Source organism: Macaca mulatta, chromosome X (assembly GCF_049350105.2).
Source record: "Macaca mulatta isolate MMU2019108-1 chromosome X, T2T-MMU8v2.0, whole genome shotgun sequence".
NCBI classification, from domain to species: domain Eukaryota; kingdom Metazoa; phylum Chordata; class Mammalia; order Primates; family Cercopithecidae; genus Macaca; species Macaca mulatta.
The window spans coordinates 125301296-125324502 of record NC_133426.1 but is presented as its reverse complement, the minus strand read 5'-3'; the positions used below and the strand labels follow the sequence as shown (position 1 = coordinate 125324502).

The 23207-nt window shown below is 42.5% G+C and overlaps 1 protein-coding gene across 1 annotated transcript; it reads right to left on the bottom strand.

Moving 5' to 3' along the window:
• Positions 1 to 6330: 6330 nt before the first annotated feature.
• On the bottom strand, positions 6331 to 22811 carry LOC144338533 (uncharacterized). Its single transcript, XM_077988417.1, has 8 exons — positions 22788 to 22811; positions 21529 to 22051; positions 19481 to 19531; positions 15892 to 15935; positions 15101 to 15215; positions 14030 to 14105; positions 13545 to 13701; positions 6331 to 6555 (listed from the first exon to the last, which is right to left on the bottom strand). Exons 1-4 carry the CDS (start codon positions 22809 to 22811, stop codon positions 15919 to 15921), a joined length of 615 nt encoding a protein of 204 aa, XP_077844543.1. The 3' UTR covers positions 6331 to 6555; positions 13545 to 13701; positions 14030 to 14105; positions 15101 to 15215; positions 15892 to 15918.
• Positions 22812 to 23207: the final 396 nt, after the last annotated feature.

Here is a 23207-nt window from a genome sequence, read left to right as displayed (position 1 = left end):
TCACTAACTCATTTGGTAAGCTATAGAGAAGGCTATTCTCCCTCCCATCCTAAGCTGTCACTTGCTACTTTAGGAAGGAACACTTGAAACTTCTCTATTTCTATTGTCTATAACATTCTTGGCAGCTAAATATTTACTGCATCCCCATACTCTGTAGGCAAGGATTACCACAGGGTTCCGCTGGGAGGGCTGGGCCAGATGCCAAAAGCCCAGCCAGACACAGGATATCAAAGGAGGATCGTTTAGATGCTGGGGTCCCTGCCTTTTAGGGATGCCTAACTACAGAGTTCTGCCTCTGCCAGATTATTCACCCCCATACAATGCACAGCAATCTCCCTCAGCCTGTCCCAGTGTCAGTTTTAGTCAAGGAGGTAATAATGCAGAATTCACAGGTCATCATTTCACCACTTTGGTCTGGACATCAAAGAACCAGCAGGATAATAATGATGGAAAAGTTATTTATCATCTCTGAATCTCGATTTGTCCATTCTTAAAATAGGAAGGGTAAAAGTCGCCCCTACTTAGTCTCCAGATATCTGAAGATGATAAATGAAGTACTACAGTAGAATAGTTTAATTTTTAAGGTGAATTTCTTTGAACTCCTTGGAAGGATCACATAAGTCTAAGGAATTCTAACTGGCTCAGAGTTATATATCTTGAGTCACTTAAAAGTTTTGCTAGAAATTGCACAAAATGACTGAAATTAAATACACAGAAAAGGGAATAAAACTTAGAATTTGATGTTGGGAAAGGAAAGAAAACTTAGCAAAGAAAGTGGCAACCAACAGCAGGGATCAAAAGAGGAAGAGGAAGACAGGAAAATGTGAAATTGAAGAATTAAAATTTTGTTACTGGGAAAGAAAGCAGAAATACAGGTATACCTTGAAGGTATTGTGGGTTGGGTTCCAGACCACTGTAATAAAGTGAATATCGTAATAAAGTGAGTCACACAATTTTTTTGGTTTCCTAGTGCATATAAAAGTCATGTTTACACTATACTATAGTGTAGTAATTGTGCAATAAATAGCATTGTGCCTATAAAAACAATAAACATGCCTTAACTTAAGATACTTTATTGCTAAAAAATACTAATGATCATTTGAGCCTTCAGCAAGTCATAATCTTTTTGCTGATGTTGATGGCCCCTGCCTGATCAGGGTGGTGGTTGCTGAAGGTTAGGGTGGCTGGGGCAATTTCTTAAAATAAGACAACAATGAGGTTTGCCACATCAATTGACTCTCCCTTTCCAAAAGATTTCTTTCTTTCTTTTTTTTTTTTTTTTTTTTTTTTTTTTTTTTTTTTGAGATAGAGTTTCACAGGCTGGAGCACAGTGGCAGGATCTCAGCTCCCTGCAACTTCCACCTTCTCGGTTCACACAATTCTTATGCCTCAGCCTCCTGAATAGCTGGGATTACAGGCGCCCGCCACCACACCTGGCTGATTTTTGTATTTTAATAGAGATGGGGTTTCGCTGTGTTGCCCAGGCTGGTCTGGAACTCCTGAGCTCAGGCAATCTGCCCATCTCAACCTCCCAGAGTGCTAGGATTACAGGCATGAGCCACCACGACTGGCCCAAAAGATTATTTATTTTATTTTATTTTATTATTATTTTTTTTTAGACAGAATCTCACTCTGTCACTAGGCTAGGGTGCAATGGTGCAATCTTGGCTCACTGCAGCCTCCATCTCCCGGGTTCAATTGATTCTCCTGCCTCAGCTGGGACTAGAGGCATGCGCCACCATGCCCAGTTAATCTTTTTGTATTTTTAACAGAGACAGGGTTTCACCGTTAGCCAGGATGGTCTCGATCTCTTGACCTCGTGATCTGCCCACCTCGGCTTCCCAAAGTGTTGGGATTACAGGCGTGAGCCACCGCACCCAGCCCAAAAGATTTCTTTATAGCATGCAATGCTATTTGATAGCATTTTACTCACAGTGAAACTTCTTTCAAAATTGGAGTCAGTCCTCTCAAACCCTGCCACTGCTTTATCAACTAAGTTTATGTCATTTCAACAGTGTTCACAGCAACTGTTGTTGTCATTTCAACAGTGTTCACAGCATCTTCACCAGGAGTAAATTCCATCTCAAAAATCCACTTTCTTTGCTCATCCATAAGAAGCAATACCTCATCTGTTCAAGTTTTATTATAAGATTGCAGCAATTCAATCATATCTTCAGGCTTCACTTCTAATTCTAGTTCTCTTGCTATTTCCACCACATCTACAGTGACTTCCTCCACTGAAGTCTTGAACCCCTCAAAGTCATCCATGAAGGTTGGAATCAACTTTGTATTAGTCCATTCTTGCATTGCTATAAAGAAATGCCTGAGACTGGGTAATTTATAAAGAAAAGAGGTTTATTTGGCTCACAGTACTGCAGGCTGTGTAGGAAGCATGGCAGCATCAGCCTCTGGGGAGGCCTCAGGAAGCTTCCAATCATGGCAGAAGGCGAAGGAAGAGCAAGTAATTTCAGATGGCCAGAGTAGGAGAAAGAGAGCAGGGAAGAAGTGATACACACTTTTAAACAACCAGATCTCACGAGAATGTGATGACAGCAACTAAGGGGGATGGTGTTAAGCCATGAGAAACCACCCCCGTTATCCAACCACCTTCCTCCAGGCCCCAGCTCCAACACTGGGGATTACAATTTGACATGAGATTTGGGTGGGGACACAGATCTGAACCATATCAAACTTATTCCCAATTCCTGTTAATGTGGGGGTTTTTTTTGTTTGTTTTTTGCTTTGTCTTTTGTTTTGTTTTGTTTTTTTGAGATGGAGTCTCACTCCATCGTCCAGGCTGGAGTGCAGTGGCACAATCCCAGCTCACTGCAACTTCCACCTTCTGGGTTCAAGAGATTCTCCTGCCTCAGTCTTCCAAGTAACTGGGATTACAAGCGCCCACCACCACACCCGGTTAATTTTTTATATTTTTAATAGAGACAGGAGTTCAGCATGTTGGCCAGGCTGGTCTTGAACTCCTGACCTCAAGTGACTCACCTGCCTTGGCCTCCCAAAGTGCTGGGATTACAGGCCATGTTGGTATTTTGACCTCCTCCTGTTTATCACGAGTGTTCTTAATGGCATTTAGAACGGTGAATCCTTTCCATAAGGTTTTCAATTTCCTTTGCCCAGATCTGTCAAAGGAATAGGTCTATGGTAGCCTTACAAAATGTATTTTTTAAAAAAATAGGACTTGAAAGTCTAAATTACTCCTTAATTCATCTGCTACAGAATGGATGCTGTGTTAGCAGACATGAAAACAACGTTAATTTCCTTGTACATAGCCATCAGAGCTCTTGGGTGACTAAGTGCATTGTTAATAAGCAGTAATATTTTGAAAGGAATCTTTTTTTCTGAGCAGTAGGTCTCTACAGTGGGCTTAACATATTCAGAAAACCATGCTGTAAACAGATGTGCTGTCATCCAGGCTTTGTTGTTCCATTTATAGAACACAAGCAGAATTTGGCATAATTCTTAAGGACCCTAGAATTTTCAGAATGATAAATGAATATTGGCTTCAATTTAAAGTCACCAGCTGCATTAGCTCCTAAAGAAGAGACAGCCTGTCCTCTGAAGCTTTGAAGCCAGGCACTGACTTCTCCTCTCCAGCTATTAAAATCCTAGATGCTGGCTGGGCACGGTGGCTCACGCCTGTAATCCCGGCACTTTGGGAGGCTGAGGCAGGCAGATCACTTGAGGTCAGGAGTTCAAGACCAGCCTGGCCAACATGGTAAAACCCCATCTCTGCTAAAAAATACAAAACATAGCTGGGCGTGGTGGTGGGCACCTGTAATCCCAGCTACTCGGGGAGAATTGCTTGAACCCAGGAGGCAGAGGTTGCAGTGAGCTGAGATCGCCCCACTGTACTCCAGCCTAGGCGACAGAACGAGACTCTGTCTCAAAAAAAAAACACCTAGATGTCATCTTCTTCTAATATAAGGCTGTTTTGTCTACATGGGAAATCTGTTGTTTAGTGCAGCTATTCTTATCAATTATCTTAGTTAATCTTCTGGATAACTTGCTGCAGCTTCTCCATCAGCACTTGCAGATCTTTGTACTTTTGTATTATGGAGACAGCTTCTTTCCTTAAACCTCATGAACCAACCTCTGCTAGCTTCACAATTTTCTTCTGCAGTTTCCTCATCTCTCTCAGCCTTTATAGAATTGAAGAAAGTTAGGGCCTAGTTCTGGATTAGGCAGGCTTTGGTTTAAGGGAATATCGTGACTTAAGAAAACATTTGATCTTCTATCCAGACCACTAAAACTTTCTCCATATCGGCAATAAGGCTGTTTGCTTTCTTATCATTCACATGCTCATTGGAATAGCACTTTAATTTCTTCAACAACTTTTCCTTTGCATTCACAACTTGGCTAACTGGCACAAGAGGCCTCGCTGGGCTTTTGACGTGCCTTCCTCACCTAGCTTAGTCATTTCTAACTTTTGATTTAAGGTGAAAGATATGTGTCTCTCCTTTCACTTAAACACTTAGAAATCATTGTAGGGCTATTACTTGGCTTAATATCAATATTGTTATATTTCAGGGAATAGGGAGGCCCAAGGAGAGGGAGAGAGTTTGGAGAAGGGCCAGTCAGTGGAACAGTCTGAACACATAAAACATTTATCAATTAAGTTCACTGTCTTATCTGGGCACAGTTTGTGGCACACCAAAACAAGTATAATGGTAACATCAAAGATCACTGATCACAGCTCCACATAACAGATATAATCATAATGAAAAAGTTTGAAACATTGAGAGAATTACCAAAATGTGAGACAGAGACAAAGTTAGCACATGCTGTTGAGAAAATGATGCCAACAGACTTGCTCAATACAGAGTTGCCACAAACCTTCCATTTGTGAAAAACACAGTATCTGCAAAGTACAATAAAGCCAGGCACAATAAAACGAGGCATGCCTGTATAAACAGCAACTGTCAAGTGATGTTTTCCAACTAGAATTAAAAGATTACATAAGGAATTTTTCAAAGGAATTCAATCTGGAAGAACCGAGCAACAATTAAGAATGCATTATAAAGGATATGATACTTACATATGTGAAATAAATTTAAATGGCCAATTCCAACCAGAGTGAATGCTGCAGCTGGGTGTTAAAAATCTTTTAACCATACTGAGTTTGGCAGTGATTCTGTACAAGGATATGATTTACATTCAAGGACTGACTATTTGGGTATCGCATCCAGTCTCAAGATATCAAGACCCACATGGAATACAGCAATGAAGCCAAAGGAAGGAAAGGGAGAACTAATCATCATGGCCCTATTTCAGATGCAGCCCTCCTTTACCCATCTTACATTTCTGCCCCTTTCATGCTTCTAAGCCAAGCCAGACAGTTATGCACAGAGTGGATAACTTACCTATGTCTGGCTTAACAGCCTACCCTTCAGAAAGGTACACATGTTGGAGGTAAGGAAGCTGAGCTGCAATTCTGGCAGATTTGCACTACTTGGGTTGATCTACACTGACTCCAGCCACTCCTTTTCTAAGGAAGACACTAAAGGCAGTAAGATGATAGTATTTCTTTAGTTTGCTCACCCCTGAGATTCAAAGGAAAAAGAATGACAGCAGGAAATTGTTACAAGAGCTGGGCATCCAAAGTCACCAAATACCATAGGATTGTGTGTGAATGTGTGTGTGCATGTACATACACACACACTAGTATACACTAGTAGTATGGTTCAGTTAAACACTATGAGTCAGGTCAGGAGCAGCCAACCACTTTTTATCTCCCAGGTTCCTTCTGGAAATTTGGTCTTTACTTCTAGTGAGAAATCTGGAAAAGGATCCACTGGTTATCCTCTTCTTGGGAGAAAGACCACATTAACTTTCCTTCTCTCAGGACACTGGGGAATTCTGTTCACTTAGCCTTGTTAGAGGGTTAATCATTAATTAATTTATGGTGACACAACCATGAGACATTAGGGTCCCTACATAATTAGGCACAACCTGCCTCAGCCTTATAAGGTCAACCTCATAAAGAAGAAATATCTCACTTTCTATTCAAGCACTCCTGTTTGATCTGGGGGCACTTCTTATGTTCTTATGAGTGTGACGCTTGGGACAGAAGTAGAAGGGACAATGTGTGTTTTACGGTGAGTAATGAGAGAGGGAAAGGAAAAGGACTGTAACTGACAAACAAGTGAGTACTGCCTGTGCTGCCTCCTTGCCTTAGGTAAAACAAGCACTGTCTGTTAGACTGAAGAGGTGGTCTAATATTCACAATCCAGTCTCTTACTGAATTCGAAAAATTAGCAGCAGCTATACATTCCTGGTGAGTGGGGTGGGAAGTTAGTGGTCAGTTGGTACTGAGGGGGTATAGCAGAGACTGTTAATAGACATGAAATCTACTAGGTATGCCTCTACATATCCCAGTCTTCCTTGTGGTTAAATTGGGGCTAGGTGATTAGTTCCTGCCAATGAAATGTATGCAGAAGTTCTGTGTTACCTCTGGGATGAGGCGATTAAGGCACATGGGCTTCCGGTTCTCTTTTTCTTTGCTACGGTGTCCTTGGAAGTCATCTGTTCCAGACGGCATAGCTACAAGATAGAAGAAGGCCAACCAGTCTATATCAAACATTATGTGAGCAACAAATAAACCTCTGTTATTTTCTGTATCGGTCTTGCCTATCCTGACTAATACAGGCACCAAAGCAGTGTTCATTTAGGATGCCAAAGACTTTAGTGCAAGAAATTAAGCTACTCACACCCACAATGTATAGTTCCTTTTAGAGACACAAACTCTACCAGGATGATCAGATTTCATGCTTCCCAAGACTCTCTTCAACAAAACGTTGTCTTTGAAGGAGAATGGTTTGCCATGAATTAGTAACTTCAAGTGTAGAGGCCATCTCTCCTAAGGACACACATCTTCCAAATATCAAAAAGCATCCAAAACTTATTGAATAGCTCATGAAATCTCTTCCTAGGTACCTATCATCTCCTTCTGCCACTTCCCATTTTACTGACGGCACTGGACACAAATGCTAGCTTATAGCCTTTATACACAGAACTCCCTCATATATTAGGTTCCCATTAAAAAAACAAACAAAAAAGGAGACACAACTAAGTTTCTGCTTATCAAAGACATCTGATAGTGGCAAGCACCTGTAGTCCCAGCTACCTGGGAGGCTGAAGCAGGAGGATTGCTTGAGCCCAGAAATTCAAGTCCAGCTTCCATGACATGGCAAGATTCCATCTCAAAAAAAAAAAAAAAAAAAAAAAAAAGTCTCAATTTCTTGTAGGCCCTGGCTCAGTGTATTTTTTAAAGTTTAGAATAGGAGGGAGAGGAACCTCCTTCATTCACTGTCTCTAAAATGTCTAATATTTGCCTCTCTATATGTCTCGGTGAGCCAGCAGGTCCAGTATAAGATAGGAAGCACAACACTTCATTTATTTTTTTATTTTTATTTGTTGAGACAGAGTCTCACTCTGTCACCCAGGCTGGAGTACAGTGGCACGATCTCCATTCACTGTAATCTCCATCCCCTGGGCTCAAGAGATTTTCCTGCCTTAGCTTCCCCAGTAGCTGGGATTACAGGTGCGCACCACCATGCCTGGCTAATTTTTTTTTTTTGTATTTTTGGTAGAGACAGGGTTTCGCCATGTTGTCCAGGCTGGACTCGAACTCCTGACCTCAAATGATCCACCTGCCTCAGCCTCCCAAAGCTCTGGGATTACAGGTGTGAGCCACTGTACCTGGCCAGGAAGCACAACACTTAAAACCTTGAAAACGAAAGGGCTGGGACCACTTCCACTTGGCACTCTTCACCAATGAGGGAAGACTTCTTTTAAATGTTTTTCATTACAACCAGTTGAAGGCTCTACCTTTCAGAGCATCTACTTACTGAGCTGACAGCGACCCCATATACAACTGCTTATTGGAAAAGACCAAACTATGTCTTTAAAAATGTTTCTTTAAAAAGCAGGTCACATCACCAATGAAAATTTGTAAACTTACATACACAGAGAAATATTTTTCTTGGGTTACTGACTTGATAGAAATTTTGATATATTCTCCCCCTAAAGAAACCAGTGAAAAGGCCTGTCTGCTGATAAGGGGCTATCCAAAAGCCATGGCTTGGGTCCTGTGTACAAGCTTGCCTCTTGCTCCGCAGCTGGAATCTAGTTCTGTTGGGAGAAGACAGTCAGAGAAGTCCTTACATCTCTGACCCCGAAAACCTCTTCTGAGCATTGCCCAACACTCCTGTTATACAACATGCAAAACAAATAATCAACCTTAAAAGTCAGGCAGCCAAAGCTCTACTCGAATAATAAGCCCTTTTACAAACCGCTTGTCATCTGCCAAAATCAGCTCCAAAGGAACACCAGGAACTCAAAATTCTATTGTTCTCATTAACTACTTGGGGGAACTAGACAAGCTTCGATGGCTTTATTGGTTTTCTGAGAGACAAAAGACATTAAGATTTTTATCTATCTGCACCCTGTCTTTGATCTCAATAATTTAATTGTAGCTCCAGTCCCACCATCTCTGAGAGGCCTCTATTAAAAGGGCGAGCTAGAAAGGGGACCCCGGCCTTTGCTTAGAACATATGCTATTTTCTCTACTTCTTTCCTGCCTGATTGTTAGGGTGGGAAAAGAATCTAAATGCCAACTTTTCCTGAAAATTTATTGAGAGGGAGGGAGAGGGCAAGACAGAAGCATCTGAAATTTAGTCTTCTGCCTGTGAGGGCTCTCTGGCTGAAGTTCAAAAGGAAAGAGGAGCTTTGTCCAAGGAAAACTATTCAAAACTATGTTTGGTGCACTTGGGAAAGGCTGGTGGTGCATTGTTGGCCCAGAACAGGTTCTCTCGGATTCAAAATGCAGGGTGAGACTTTTTTTTTTTTTTTTTTTTTAAGATGGAGTCTTGCTTTGTCGCCCAGGCTGGAGTGCAGTGGCGTGATCTCGGCTCACTGCAACCTCCGCCTCCCGTGTTCAAGCACTTCTCTACTTCAGCCTCCCTAGTAGCTGGGATTACAAGTGCCCACCACCACGCCTGGCTAATTTTTTTTTGTATTTTTAGTAGAGATGGGGTTTCACCATCTTGGCCAGGCTGGTCTTGAACTCCTGACCTTGTGATTCACCCACCTCGGCCTCCCAAAGTACTGGGAATACAGGCGTGAGCCTCCGCTCCAGGCCAGGGTGAGGCTTTCTTTTTTAGGCATCAGACAAGATTTATTCACATGATAATTCCATATTTTCTGAGAAGGATTAAAAGTTTTCTTAGGTCCCCTAACTAGAAGGCAATATCAATACTGGTCTTGGTTATATGCATTTATCATAATATTCATTTAAATAGCAGATTGGGGGTCCCTGAAACAATTAGCCCTGTTTCTGTTTCCATGCAAACAGGACAGACAGAAGTCATTCAAAAATTCTTTTTCAAACCAGATATGAACACAGAACTCTCAAGTCTGGATGCAATGTTGAATCCAGTAATCATGCTCCTACAACCAGCCAGATCTCTCAGAAGGCAAGGTGAGAACGAGGAGCCGCACAGCAGTACAGTCACCGTGTTTCCAAGTGAGGACAGGGGATCATCACTGTCTGGAGGGTTGTTAAGTGGTCCTATTAAGAACATCTTCCAGGTAAATGCTTTCAGTGAAACAAAAACAAACAAACAAAAAAGAAAATCTGATGGGAGAAATCTGTTATAAAACTCATCTCTGATGAACCATAAAAGAGATTTCAATGTGTACTTGACATTAATATCCCAGGCCTGCCAACTCACAGATACGAAGCTCAGGATTTCCCTCCTCTATAAAGTCTTACTACCCTGCCTTTTCCTGTTCCTGTTCCTGTTCCCGCCTGTTAAATTGATCCCTTCTTCTGCTAGGCTGCATACATACTGATTTGATCGCATTTCTTTCCTTCACTAGCTTATAGGATTTCTGAGAGCAGGGACCAAGCCTTTTTCATCTCTGCATCCCCGTTGTTAGCACAATGACTGGAACATTGTAGGTGTTCATTAAGTTGTTTAATTGCTGATAAGATGAATAATACTGATAGTTAACTTTTGAGTGTTCAGAAACTCTATGTTTAATATCCTGTATTTCTCCTCATTTTCCAGGTGAGAGAGCTGAGGCACTGAGATGTTAAATATCATGCCTAACCCCATCCAGCCAATAACTGGCAAAGCAACAATACAAACTAGGTGATCAGGCTCCAGAACCTCCATTCTTAACTACTACACAGAGTGGCACACAGGAATGAATGAGTGATCTCATAAAAGGGCTATATACCTATGAAACTATTAAATAAGAACTGAAATTGGTTTCATTTAGAAACCTGGTTTATTCACACAAAAATTGATTAAGTAGATATCCAGTACTCTCTGCCAAGCCCAGTGCTAAGCATTAGTGGTACAAAGAGAAAAAATATGGTCCTATTCCTCAATAAGAAGAGAAACAAACAATGAACGGTCACTAAGCACTCACTGTTAAGTAAGTGCTTAATAGTAAGCTGGGCACTGTTCTAAGTACTTCACATTGTTAGTCTCGTTAATCTTTACAAAATCCCTATTATGAGACCCCAGTCATATTGTTATTATTAAACTGAGATGAGACAGATAAGAAACTGAGACTCAGGAAGGTTAAGCAAGTTGCAAGAGCCACCATTTGAATATAAGCAGCCTAGCTCCAGAACCCATGCTCTCATCATTATACTCTACTGCCTCATCAGTTTATAACCACACAACCATAACACAATGTGATATGTGCTAAGAGAAAGCAAGAGAAAAAAATACTATAGATGCAGAGAGGAAATGATGACTTTTGCCTGAGGGAGCTCAAAGAAGGCTCTGTAGAGCAGGTAACATATGATCTGGGCCTTGAAGTATGAGAATAGGAAAGAAATTCAGGCCAGGCACAGTGGCTCATGCCTGTAATCCCAGCACTTTGGGAGGCTGAGGCAGGCAGGTCACTTGAGGTCAGGAGTTCGAGACCAGCCTGGCCAACATGGTGAAATCCCGTCTCTACTAAAAATACAAAATTTAGCCAGGCGTGGTAGCAGGTGCCTGTAGTCCCAGCTACTCGGGAAGCTGAGGCAGGAGAACTGCTTGAACCCAGGAGGGGGAGGTTGCAGCGAGCCAAGATCACACCACTGCATTCCAGCCTGGGTGACAGAGCGACACTGTATCTCAAAAACATAAAAATAATTTTAAAAAATTCAAACCAAAACGCTACATGGAGACCAGTAAAACTTGTATGTGTCTCCAAAGCCACCACTACTAAAGTACAAAGCTAAGAAGCAAGCCCAGCACTAAACTGTCTTCTACTGCTGAGGCCACTTCTCACCAAGGAACAGGGAAATGACCAGTGAATCTGTGGCCAGAAAATTTATGTCAAGTTTCTCACTTAGTTGAAACGCTCCCTGGGGTTTTAGTCAGCTTCACAGCACCTGTAAGAACTTCTTTTCCCCTCCCTTCCATACAATAGATAATGTTTCTGGAAGGAGACCCTCAGACTCTCTTTAGTGTAACTTGAGGCCAGATCTTTCAAGGTTGGCAAAGGAGGCTGGAATCACCATGTGGGTGAGAGGGATAGCTGGACCTCACAGCCCCAATTTTTCCATACATGAAGATACTCTCTGCTCTGTTAACTGTAGAGGTTCTGGGAATTCAGTTGTATTAAAGGGCATCCATGGGTTCCCCTTAGAGTTCATTCCACTCAAACCTATTGGCAACATCCCGTCCTGTGATTGCTACCTTCCCCGAGGATTACTGGGTGCTATCCCCAAGAAATGCAGGTGAATAAGTACAAGTGAACTCAACTCTCACTAAGTACTCCTGGAGCAAATCTGCAATTATTTCTCCCACTCAAAACACCCTCTCTTGACCCCACATACCATTTGAGTTACTGACTCATTTCTCTGCTCACCTTTAAAACAAAAATCTTCAAAAGATTTGTCTATACTCCCTGTCTACAATGTTTCTCTTCTCTTTCCCTTTTGAACCATTCTAATCAAGCTTTTGTCCACTGAAACAGCTTTTATCAAGGCTACTAGTGACCTCTATGTTGTTAAATTCTACCAAAAATTCCCAGACCTAATCTTACTTGGCCAACCAGAAGTATTTTTCACAGTTGATCATTCTCTCTTCCTTGAAGTACCTTCTTCACTTGGCTTCCAGGATACCACTGTCTTCTGGTTTGCCTTCTACCTTCTGGCCAGTTTTTCTTAGCCTCCATTGTTTGTTCCTCTTTACGTTCCTAAACTCTAAATGTTGAGATGCCTCAGGGCTTGGTCCTCGGTCTCCTTCTCTTTAACTCTTCTCACTCCTTGGTGATTTCATCTGTATCATACCTTAAATACTATGTAGATGTCTATGACTCAAAAATTTTTATCTCTGGCCCGGGCCACTCCCCTGAAGGCCAGGCTCATACATCCCACAGCTTATGCAACACCCTCACTTAGATGTCTAATTGGCAGCTCAAATTAAACATATCCAAAATTGAGCTTCCAATACACACTCCCAACCCTGTTCATCTGACAGTCTTCACCATTACAGTTAGTGGCAACTCTATCTTTCCGACCATTCAGGCCAAAAGCCTTGGCATCATCTTGGACAGAGATGCTATATTACAGAACTCCAGGGGGCACTAGACACTTTTTTGTCACTGCTATTAGTGTTATGCCATATGGTGACCCTGCTTTCCTTGATTCCTCTTACATCCTACATCTGATCTGTTAGCAAATCCAGTTGGCTGTACCTTCAAAATGTATCCAAAATTCAACAACTTCTCCCCAAGTCCACTGTCCTCCCCTGACCCAAGCTTGCCCCCTTAAATTTACTTTCCACAAAGCAATCACAGCAATCCTTATAAAATATAAGTCAGATCACATCACTCCCCTACTCAAAATTTCCCAGTGCTTCCCATCACATTCAAAATTCTTACACTAGCCTACAAGATGCTGGATTGCTTTTTTCTTTTATATTTATCCCTATCTAATAGACTGTATATTTTCTTTATTCATCTCACTTATTGTCCGCTGCCCATATGTGAATATAAGCTCCATAAAGTCAGGGACTTGGTCTGTTTTATTCACAGATGAAGCCCCAGCATCTACAGCAATACCTGACACAAAGTACGCACTCAATAATGTATTTGTAAATGGAATGAATGAAGTAGATTGAGTAGGGGGAAATCTTGACACATGGGCCAGAATTATACCAAAACGCAATATGACAAGTGAAATGGCATTTGAGGAGCAAGCTAGTGCTGAGACCTAGTCAAGCCCCAGGAGATGTTTTTAGTTTCTACTTCCTACCATTGTTTTGACATTTTGTCTGAGGAAGTCTCCATTCTTTTGTCTCCTAAAGAGAAAGAAATTGACTATATAGCAAAGTAAGGAGCTCCCCCTAGTGGAAGTAACTCCACCAAAGCAATGGAATAGAAAATCAAAGCCTGGCGCTTGAAATTACAAAGATCACTGGGGACAAAGGAAGTGACTCCAGCATTTCACAGGAAAAATCCTCAGTGGAAACATTGGAGAACTAAAGATTAGATCTGAAGTACATGGGGGAACTTACCAATTTATTTTATTGTTGAACCTCTTTTATTTATTTAAAGTTGAACAACAGGCCAGGCACAGTGGCTCACGCCTGTAATCCCAGCATCTTGGGAGGCCGAGGCGGGCAGATCACTTGAGGTCTTGAGTTGGAGACCAGCCTGGCCAACATGAAGAAACTGCTATAAAAAAAAAAAAATTAGCCAGGTGTGGTGACATGCACCCATAATCCCAGCTACTCGGGAGGCTGAGGCATGAGAATTGCTTGAACCCGGGGAGTGAAGGTTGCAGTGAGCTGAGATCGTGCACTGCACTCCAGCCTGGGCAACAGAACGAGAATCTGTCTCAAAAAAAAAAGTTGAACAACATATGTACCTACCCTCAAGGAATTTAAAATCTGGTAGAGAATGTAACTCACGAATACAAATAAGCACAAAGCAATGAGTATGGATGTAAATCAGTGAATATGAGCCAAACAAGACGAATAAACTAAAAGATATGACTCACTCAGGAAAAAGAGGGATTACTTTAGGCTGAGGAAATCCAGGAAAGCATCTTGGAGGGAGTGGTTCTTGAGCGGCACCTTGAAAGACAAATAAAATTTAAATAAGCGAGTACTATATGTAAAGACCTAAATCTAGAGAAGGGCACATCATGTGAAATTCCAAGCAGACCAGTGGGGCTTTATAAAGGTCACAATTTGGGTGATAACACAGAACCTGAAACCCTCCTTGAAAAGAGCAGAGAGGGATTCCTGAGAGAAAGGTCCTTGGCAAAGGTGAACACAGGCAGGGACCAAAGAAAGTCCCTTTCTTCATTTTCCCTTGGATGAAAGGAACACTACTTAAATGTATAGGAAAAAAAAAGAAAATAATATAACTGCAAGTGGTTATTCTCTTCCATGGTAATGCCTACTGAGGCAGTTTTCTGGTGAATCTAGAGGAGGGGTCCACAAACTTTTTATTTAAAGGGCCGTATAGGCTGGGCATGGTGGCTCATGCCTGTAATCCCAGCACTTTGGGAGGCTGAGGCGGGTGGATCGCTTGAGCCCAGGAGTTCAAGACCGACCTGGGCAACACAGTAAGACCCCATCCCTACAAAATATTTAAAAATTAGCTGAGCATGGGGGGGTGCACTTGTAGTCCCAGCTACTTGGGAGGATGAGGTGGGTAGATTGCTTGAGCCCAGGAGTTCGAGGCTGCAGTGAGCCGTGATCACTCCACTGCACTCCAGCCTGGGTGATAGAGCGAGACCTTGTCTCATTAATGAATAAATGAATGAATGAATGAATGAATGGACAGATAGTAAATATTTGTGGCTTTGTAGGTCATATACAGTATCTGTCACAACTACTCAACTCTTCCATCACAGGGTAATAGCAGTGATAGACAATATATAAACAAATAAACAATAAAACTTTATTTACAAAAATAGATGGCAGACCAGATTTGGTCCACATGCTGAAGTTTGCTGACTCCTGGCCTACCAATAAGAGAAGCAGTTACATGATTCAAATGCTTAATCACATCGGGCTTTGGTAGCCCAATGTGTTCATGGATGCAACAGAGATACACCTACCTCCAGTATCAGATTGGGCAAGTTCTTGGGTTGGGTTCCTTCTTTTCTGACCAGTGCTTAGATGTATACTGCCAATATTTGCCTCTCTAGTACTTCTTTTTAATTGCTGGTCACCCTAAAAACAAAACCCATCTCATTTGAAATCCTCCATTATTAGAAAGCTATTGATAGGACTATCGATAGGGCTCACAAGGCAGCGTTTATCTTGATACATTTTCTTTTTCAGGGTCTGGACTTCACCTTGGCTTTGCAAGATAAGAAATCCAATATAGGCCAGGTGCAGTGGCTCATATCTGTAATTCCAACACTTTGGGAGGCCAAGGCAGGCGGATCACCTGAGGTCAGGAGTTCAAGACCAGCCTGGCCAACATGGTGAAACCCCATCTCTACTAAAAATACAAAAATTATCCGGGCACGATGGTGGGTGCCTATAATCCCAGCTACTCGGGAGGCTGAGGCAGGAGAATCGCTTGAACCCAGGAAGTGGAGGTTGTAGTGAGCCGAGATCGTGCCACTGCACTCTAGCCTGGGTGACAGAGCAAGACTCTGTCAAAAACAAGAAAAAAGAAAAGAAAGAAAGAAGGAAGGAAGGAAGGAAGGAAGGAAGGAAGGAAGGAAGGAAGGAAGGAAGGAAGGAAGGAAGGAAGGAAGGAAGGAATTCAATCTCGAGTTGTCTGAAATTGGGAAGACTATGAAAGCTCTACTTATCAGTAAAAGTCCCAGAGGAAGGCAAGTAGCATCAGTTTACATTCAGTAGCTGTTTTACAGAGATCACCCTGATACATTGTTACCTGCGAGGGAAGGGGGAGCCTCCATTCTTAGATGTTTTCCTGCCCTGAAAAAAAAAAAAGTGACAAATTGGCAATATGAATACTTACAAGAGGCATTAGCTATAAGCTTTGTGAAAAGAGAGATTATTTTTTAAATTAGAAATAATCTTTTATTTTTACAAAAACAGTATATATTCATTGTGAAAAATTCGAAAGCAAAAATAACTAAATAGAACATTGTGTTCCCATCACACAGAAATCACCACTGTTAACAGCTTAGTATATATCTTTTCAGATATTCTAAGTATATGTAATACATATATGCATTTTCTTCCAAAAATGAAATACTGTACAAAATGTTTTACAACTGCCCTTTTCAGTTAATGACCTCCACCATTTCATCTTAATAAGTTTTCACATCATCTAATAACCATCCATATACAAATTTCCCTAATTTTCCCAAAAATGTCCCATTAAGCAAGTTTGTTTAAATCATGATCCAGTCTCAGACCACACGCTGCATCTTAAGTCTCTTTTCATTGGAAACAGTGTCTTCTTTCAGGACAAAAATTTTGTTTCATGCTGTATCCCCAATGCATTTAACAGTTCTTGGTACATAACAGTAACTCAATAAATATTTGTATAATTAATTAATAAAAAATTTAGGGGGTCGGGGATTCATGGTAGAGTTTATCTCATCAACCCATTACCCTTTAGCTCAATTTTATAGAAAATAAAAATAAAGACCAGAGACATAAAGTGACTTCCCAAGGTCACACAGCAAGTATATGTCAATTGTTTTCCATACTTTTTTTTTTTTTTTTTTTTTGAGATGGAGTCTTGTTCTGTCGCCAGGCTGGAGTAGAGTGGTGTGATCTCAGCTCAACTGCACTCAGAGGTGCAACCTCTGCCTCCCGGGTTCAAGCAATTCTTCTGCCTCACTCTCCCAAGTAGCTGGGACTACAGTTGCACGCCACCATGCCCAGCTAATTTTTGTATTTTTAGTAGAGACAGGGTTTCACCATGTTGGCCAGGACGGTCTCAATCTCTTGACCTCGTGATCTGCCCACCTCGGCCTCCCAAAGTGCTGGGATTAAAGGCGTGAGCCACTGCGCCCAGCCCTTTTGTTTGTTTGTTTGTTTTGAGACGGAGTCGCCCAGGCTGGAATGCAGTGGCATGATCTCGGCTCACTGCAAGCTCTGCCTCCTGGGTTCAGGCCATTCTCCTGCCTCAGTCTCCCGAGTAGCTGGGACTACAGGTGCCCGCCACCACGTCCAGCTAATTTTTTGTATTTTTAGTAGAGACGGGGTTTCACCACGTTAGCCAGGACTTGATCTCCTGACCTCATGATCCGTCCACCTCGGCCTCCCAAAGTGCTGGGATTACAGGCGTGAGCCACCACGTCCAGCCCAACTTTTTATTCTATTAAGCCAGGAGTTGGCAAGCTTTTCTGTGAAGGTCAGAGAGTTAATAATTTAGAATTTACGAACCAAGAAGCAAGATCGAGGATACCATATAAGTATTTACATAATGAGAGAAAACAAAATTGTACAAATTTTTAATTAATGAAATTTAAAATGTAATAACAATTGACTATAAGGTTTCATAATACAGTTCTACTAATGAAAAGATTAGAATAGAAAAATAACATTTTGCTTCATTGGGGTTGAAAATTAGTGTTCCCTATCATCAAATTTGTTGTCACTTTTCATCTGAAAACACATTCTTAGCTCACAAGTCATAGATTGCCAATTCCTATACTACATCATGCAGCTTGTTTGTGGTTTGCTTTTCTTTTAAAGTTTAAGTGAAAATAACATTCCTCATAATTGACAGTTACATTTGGGTGCTGGCTTATTGGAGCTATATGATAGTAAAGCACCAATGAGGAAAACAATTCCTCAGTCACTCTTTATTTTATTTTATTTTATCTTATTTTATTTTATTTTATCGCCCAGGCTGGAGTGCAGTGGTGTGATCTCAGCTCACTGCAACCTCTGCCTCCCAGGTTCAAGCGATTCTCCTGCCTCAGCCTCCCAAGTAGCTGGGACTACAGGCACACACCTGGCTAATTTTTGTGTTTTTAGTGGAGATGGGGTTTCGCCTATGGTCTCGAAACTGGTCTCTGAACTCCTGACCTCAGGTGATCCACCCACCTCGGCCTCCCAAAGTGCTGGGATTATAGGCATGAACCACCGCGCACAGCCCACATTTTAAAAAAGTATGTATTGTGTTACTTCAGTTATTCTAGTAGCTAGCTGTTGAGCATGCCTGTCTTCTTTCATTTAGATGGACAGAAGGTAGGCTGCATTGTGACGGTCACTTTCATAATTAACCATGTGTTAATATTTAATAAGGCTGACCAATTTAAAAATCAGTGCAAGTGAGGATAGTAATTGGCCTATGTTGGGGCTTCCTTTTCTCAAATAAAAATATGCTCTTTAAAGATATATAGGTAAATATTCAAAGAGTTAAAAGAACAGAAAGTGGTTGCTTTTGGGGGCAACATGGAACGGGAAGGAAAGCAAATGATTCCTTTTTTAAAAAAGCAAATCTTGTAGAACTATTTGATTTTTTTAAAACTACAGTATGATACCTGTAATCCCAGCACTTTGGGAGGCTGAGGTGGGAGGATTGCTTGAGCCTAGGAGTTCAAGATCAACCTGGGCAACATGGCAAAAGCCTGTCTTTTTTTTTTTTTTTTTTTTTTGAGATGGAGTCTTGCTCTGTCACCCAGGCTGGAATGCAGTGACGTGATCTCAGCTCACTGCAACCTCCACCTCCTGAGTTCAAACAATTCTCCTGCCTCAGCCTCCTGAGTAGCTGGGATTACAGGTGCACACCGCCACACCTAGCTAATTTTTGTATTTTTAGCAGAGATGAGGTTTCGCCATGTTTGCCAGGCTGGTCTCGAGCTCCTGACCTCAGGGGATCCATCCACCTCGGCCTCCCAAAGTGCTGGGATTACAGGTGTGAGCCACTGCACCCAGCCGTGAAACCCTGTCTCTACACAACATTTAAAAATTAGCCAGCCGTGGTGGTGTGCACCTGTAGTCCCAGGTATTTGGGAGGCTGAGGTGAGAGGATTGCTTGAACCCAAAAGGTTGAGTCTACAGTGAGCTGTGATTGCACGCGCCACTGTACTCCAACCTGGGTGACAGAGCGAGATGCTGTTTCAAAACAAACAAAAAACCTACAGTATGTACTCGTATAATTTTGATTAAAATAAGCAAAAGAAAACCAGAGGCACATTAAGACCCCTTCTGGAAAAGGTTTCCTTAATACTTTCCTCCACCTGCCTTCAAGCAGGGTTAAGTGTTCTCTTCTCTGCTCCCCAGAGCATCTTGTCCTCAACTCCCTTCAGAGCACTTAACAAGCTGTACTGTCATTGTGCTCCTTGCAAGGAAGGACTATGTATTATTCATTTCAGCTCCTATTTTTTACAACACTAAAAAAGGCATTCGTTAAATGAAGTGAAACTAGCTAAACCAAATACAACCAAAAATCACTCAATCTAGGCAAATTAACATCACAATGAGACACCAATCAAAAAGACAGACAAGAAAGTATTGGTAAGGATGTGGAGAAATAGAAATCCTCATACATTTACCAGTGAGGAGAGAAAACAGTGCAGCCACTTTGGAAAACAGTCCAGAAGTTCCTAAAAATTTAAACATACGGTTACTTTATAAAACCCAGCAATTCCATTCCTAGGTACATACCCAAGAGAACCCAAAACATACGTCCACACAAAAACTTGTATACGAGTATTCACAGAATTATTCATAACAACCAAAAAGTGGAAACAACTCAAATGTTTATTAACTGATGAGTGGAAAAACAATATGGTATATCCATCAATGTAATATTATTTAGCTAGAAAAAGGAAGGGAGTACTGATAATGTTACAAAATGGATGAACCTTGAAAACATCATGTTAAGTGAAAGAACAGAGACACAAAACGCCACATATTGCATGAATCCATTCATATGAAATGTCCAGAAAAAGCAACTATATACAGACAGAAAGCAGACAAATGATTGCCTAGGGCTAAATATGAGAGAGGAGATTAACTGCAAACAGCTTCTGGGAATTCATGGGGGATAGGGGAAATGTTCTAAAACTGTATTGTGGTGATGGTTGCATAACTCCATAAATTTATTTTTACTTATTTGTTTAGTTTTGAGACAGGGTCTTGATCTGTCACCCAGACTGGAGTGCAGTGGCACAATCACAGCTCACTGCAGCCTTGACCTCCCTGACTCAAGTGATCCTCCCACCTCAGCCTCCAAGTAGCTGGGACTACAGGTGTGCGCTACCACTTCTGGCTAAATTTATTTTTTAAATTGTACACTTAAAATCAGTGGATTTGATGGTATATAAAGAACAAGGCTGGGAAAAAAATTCCTCAATCTATTACATTATTCAGTTTCTTTACAAATTAACCATTTTTCCTCAAATAGACTACTTCTATTAAGAACCGTGGTGATGCTGGTGGTAGTGGTTCACACCTGTAATCCCAGCACTTTGGGAGGCCGAGGCGGGTAGATCACCTGAGGTCAGGAGTTCGAGACCAGCCTAGCCAACATCTTGAAACCCCGTCTCTACTAAAAATACAAAAATTAGCCGGGCGTGGTGGTGGCATGCCTGTAATTTCAGCTACTCAGGAGGTAGAGACAGGAGAACTGATTGAACCCGGGAGGCAGAGGTTGCAGTGAGCCGAGATCGTGCCACTGCACTCCAGACTCTGTCTCAAAAAAAAAAAAAAATCGTGGTGAGGCCGGGCGCGGTGGCTCACGCCTGTAATCCCAGCACTTTGAGAGGCCCAGGTGGGCTGATTACTTGAGGTCAGGAGTTCAAGACTAGCCTGGTGAATATGGTGAAACCCCATCTCTACTAAAAAATACAAAAACTAGCCGGGTCTTGTGGCCAGCTACTCAGGAGGCTGAGGCGGGAGAATTGCTTGAACCCAGGAGGCGGAGGTTGCAGTGAGCTGAGATCGCGCCATTGCACTCCAGCCTGGGCCACAGAACAAGACTCTGTCTCAAAAAAAAAAAAAGAAAAAAAGAACCGTGGTGAATTAAGTTTCTGAGCCATTTCTGTCGGTTGGGACTTGGGGCTGTGCTGCATAGACATCACAGCCAGCATCTCAGTTTGTGAAATTGTAGGATGTCTTGAGGTGTAAAACGTGTTTCCAGTTGAGTGACGCCAGTGTGTAGTCTAGATAGTCCCTAGCCTCTCTGCCAGTTTAAGTGTGAGAGTGCCTAAGGCCTCTACACCAAGCAAGAAACTAGTCAGTTAACAAACTCAGGTCTTGAAACTGCCCAGCCCAGTTCACAACCAGGTGAATTGTTCTATTACAGCATATCTATGAAAATGATCGATCAAATTACTGATTTGATTTTTCTCCTTTTTTTGGAGGGTGGGCAACTGGGTAAGTTCTTATTGGGCAAGGATGTTTGGGCAAGGATGTCCGCCCAGATCAGCCAAGAGATACAAAGTCCATCCCGTCGACCTGTCCCCTGGGGTACTACAGGGGAAAGCTCATCTCTCCAAGGCCAGTGGGGAGGCACAATGGGATTTAACAGCACCTCTCCTGGCTAGGGGAAAGGCTGGAACAAAGTCCTTCCTTTGTTGCATTGCGGGAAGGGCCAAACCTGCCACAATGTCAGGGTGAGGTGTCTGTTCCCGGGGCCTCCTGGTAACCGGTAAGCTCATGCGACTGCTCCGGAACTTCAGTCGCTTTCGCCGCTGCAGCCCCACCGTCCGGCCCGCGCACGACGAAACGAGCAGGCGGTGGAGGGAGGAAAGCAGCCCAAGCCGGCTCGGCACTTTGCCGCTCACTCCTGGCAGCCGTCCGGGAATCCCCAGGCGGTCCCCCACGACCCTGCGCGTGACTCCCCTGTCACGTGGCCGCCGTCCCTTTCGGGACACGCCATTGCTTCTGGCGCCCCCTGGTGACCAGAAGAGAATAGAGCTGGCGCCGCGAGCGCGAGCCTGCCGGTCAGCTGGACCCTTCGCGAGCCGGCGGCGCTGTCTTGGCCTCCGCGGCGGAAATGGCCCCGTCGGTGGCACCGGGGCGCGCTCCGCGACACCTAGGGAGCTGACCCAAGCCCGAACTGTAGTGGGTGGAAGCGGCTTCCACCCTTTCCTCCCTTCCCCCGAAATGGAAAAGAACCCCTGCGAAGACAGAATGGCCAGATAATTATCTTGAACCTGGATTCCAGCTCCCTTGTGCAAAAACAGAAGAATAAGGCAGGGTTTTGGAGTTTACGTTTGTTTGTTTGATTAAGAGGGTTTTGCTGATGTTCCTGAAAACATGTATTTGTAGCCCCGAGATTGTGAGCTAATTATTACTTCTGAGTCTCATTGTCCTCTTCTATAAAATAGGGACAATAATGGTGAAGTATTTGTGAGGATTCACAGGTGTTTGTGAGGATCAAATGAAATAATCCACCTGAAGGTTTTAGCAGACAGGTTAAAGCTACTTGTTTAGCTTTAAACTAGCTAGTTTAGCAACTAACTCAGGTCTCAAACACCTTCGAGAAATGAAAGGATTTTGACACTATAAAATAAACACGTGCCTAAGGTGCACTGTCCATTAAAAAATGTATGTATATGGAAATTAAAACTGTCTATCCCCAAACTCGGTCTGGACACTGAGAATCAAAAACCCCACGTTAGCATCTACATAAAAGGACTTTGCTAGTCCACTGTCTTCATTCGCATTACTTTTCCAGAACGTTCTCTGCAGGCAAATGGTTTCTGCATTACAGGATCTTCCGCAAAGACCCATCAACTTGTCAATGGACAGCACCAACAGTTTGCACTCTAAAATTTTTTGAATGCCTCTCATTAAAATCCTCCTCTTGCTGTTAACACCAATCCTAGAATGTTGGTATCTCGTGGTTCTTACCCAATCCCAGTCAAATCCCGACATTGAAAGACTCACCGCCTTAAGCCCATTTTTCATTTCTCAGTAAATTCTGATCTTTCTTTTCCTGTCTGAAGCACTGCTAAAGCTTCACGAAGTGGTGTTCTCCCATAGTGAGGGAAGCAATAAATGCAGCTTCATCATATCATTAGGTGCATTGGTGATATATGGGGAGCCAGCATTTGATTTGTATTTTTTTAGAGATGGGGTCTTGCTCTATTGCTCAGGTTGGTCTCCAACTACTGGCCTCAAGCGATCCTCCCACTAATTCAATTAATGGTGTTGGAATAATTAGCTAAGCATTTGCACGGCTGTCACCCAGGCTGGATTGCAGTGGCATGATCTTGGCTAACTGCAACCTCCGCCTCCCAGGTTCAAGCAATTCTCCTGCCTCAGCCTCCC

Excerpts from the sequence above, each read along its gene's own strand:
- LOC144338533 (XM_077988417.1), bottom strand. The coding sequence starts at position 22,811 with ATGTCGGGATTTGACTGGGATTGG. Across the intron at positions 22,052-22,787 it reads CGGGATTTGACTGGGATTGG|GGGTTCTTTTCCATTTCGGG; the intron begins GTAAGAACCACG and ends CTGTCTTCGCAG. Across the intron at positions 19,532-21,528 it reads TCACCCTGACATTGTGGCAG|GAACTTCTGGACTGTTTTCC; the intron begins GTTTGGCCCTTC and ends TTAAATTTTTAG.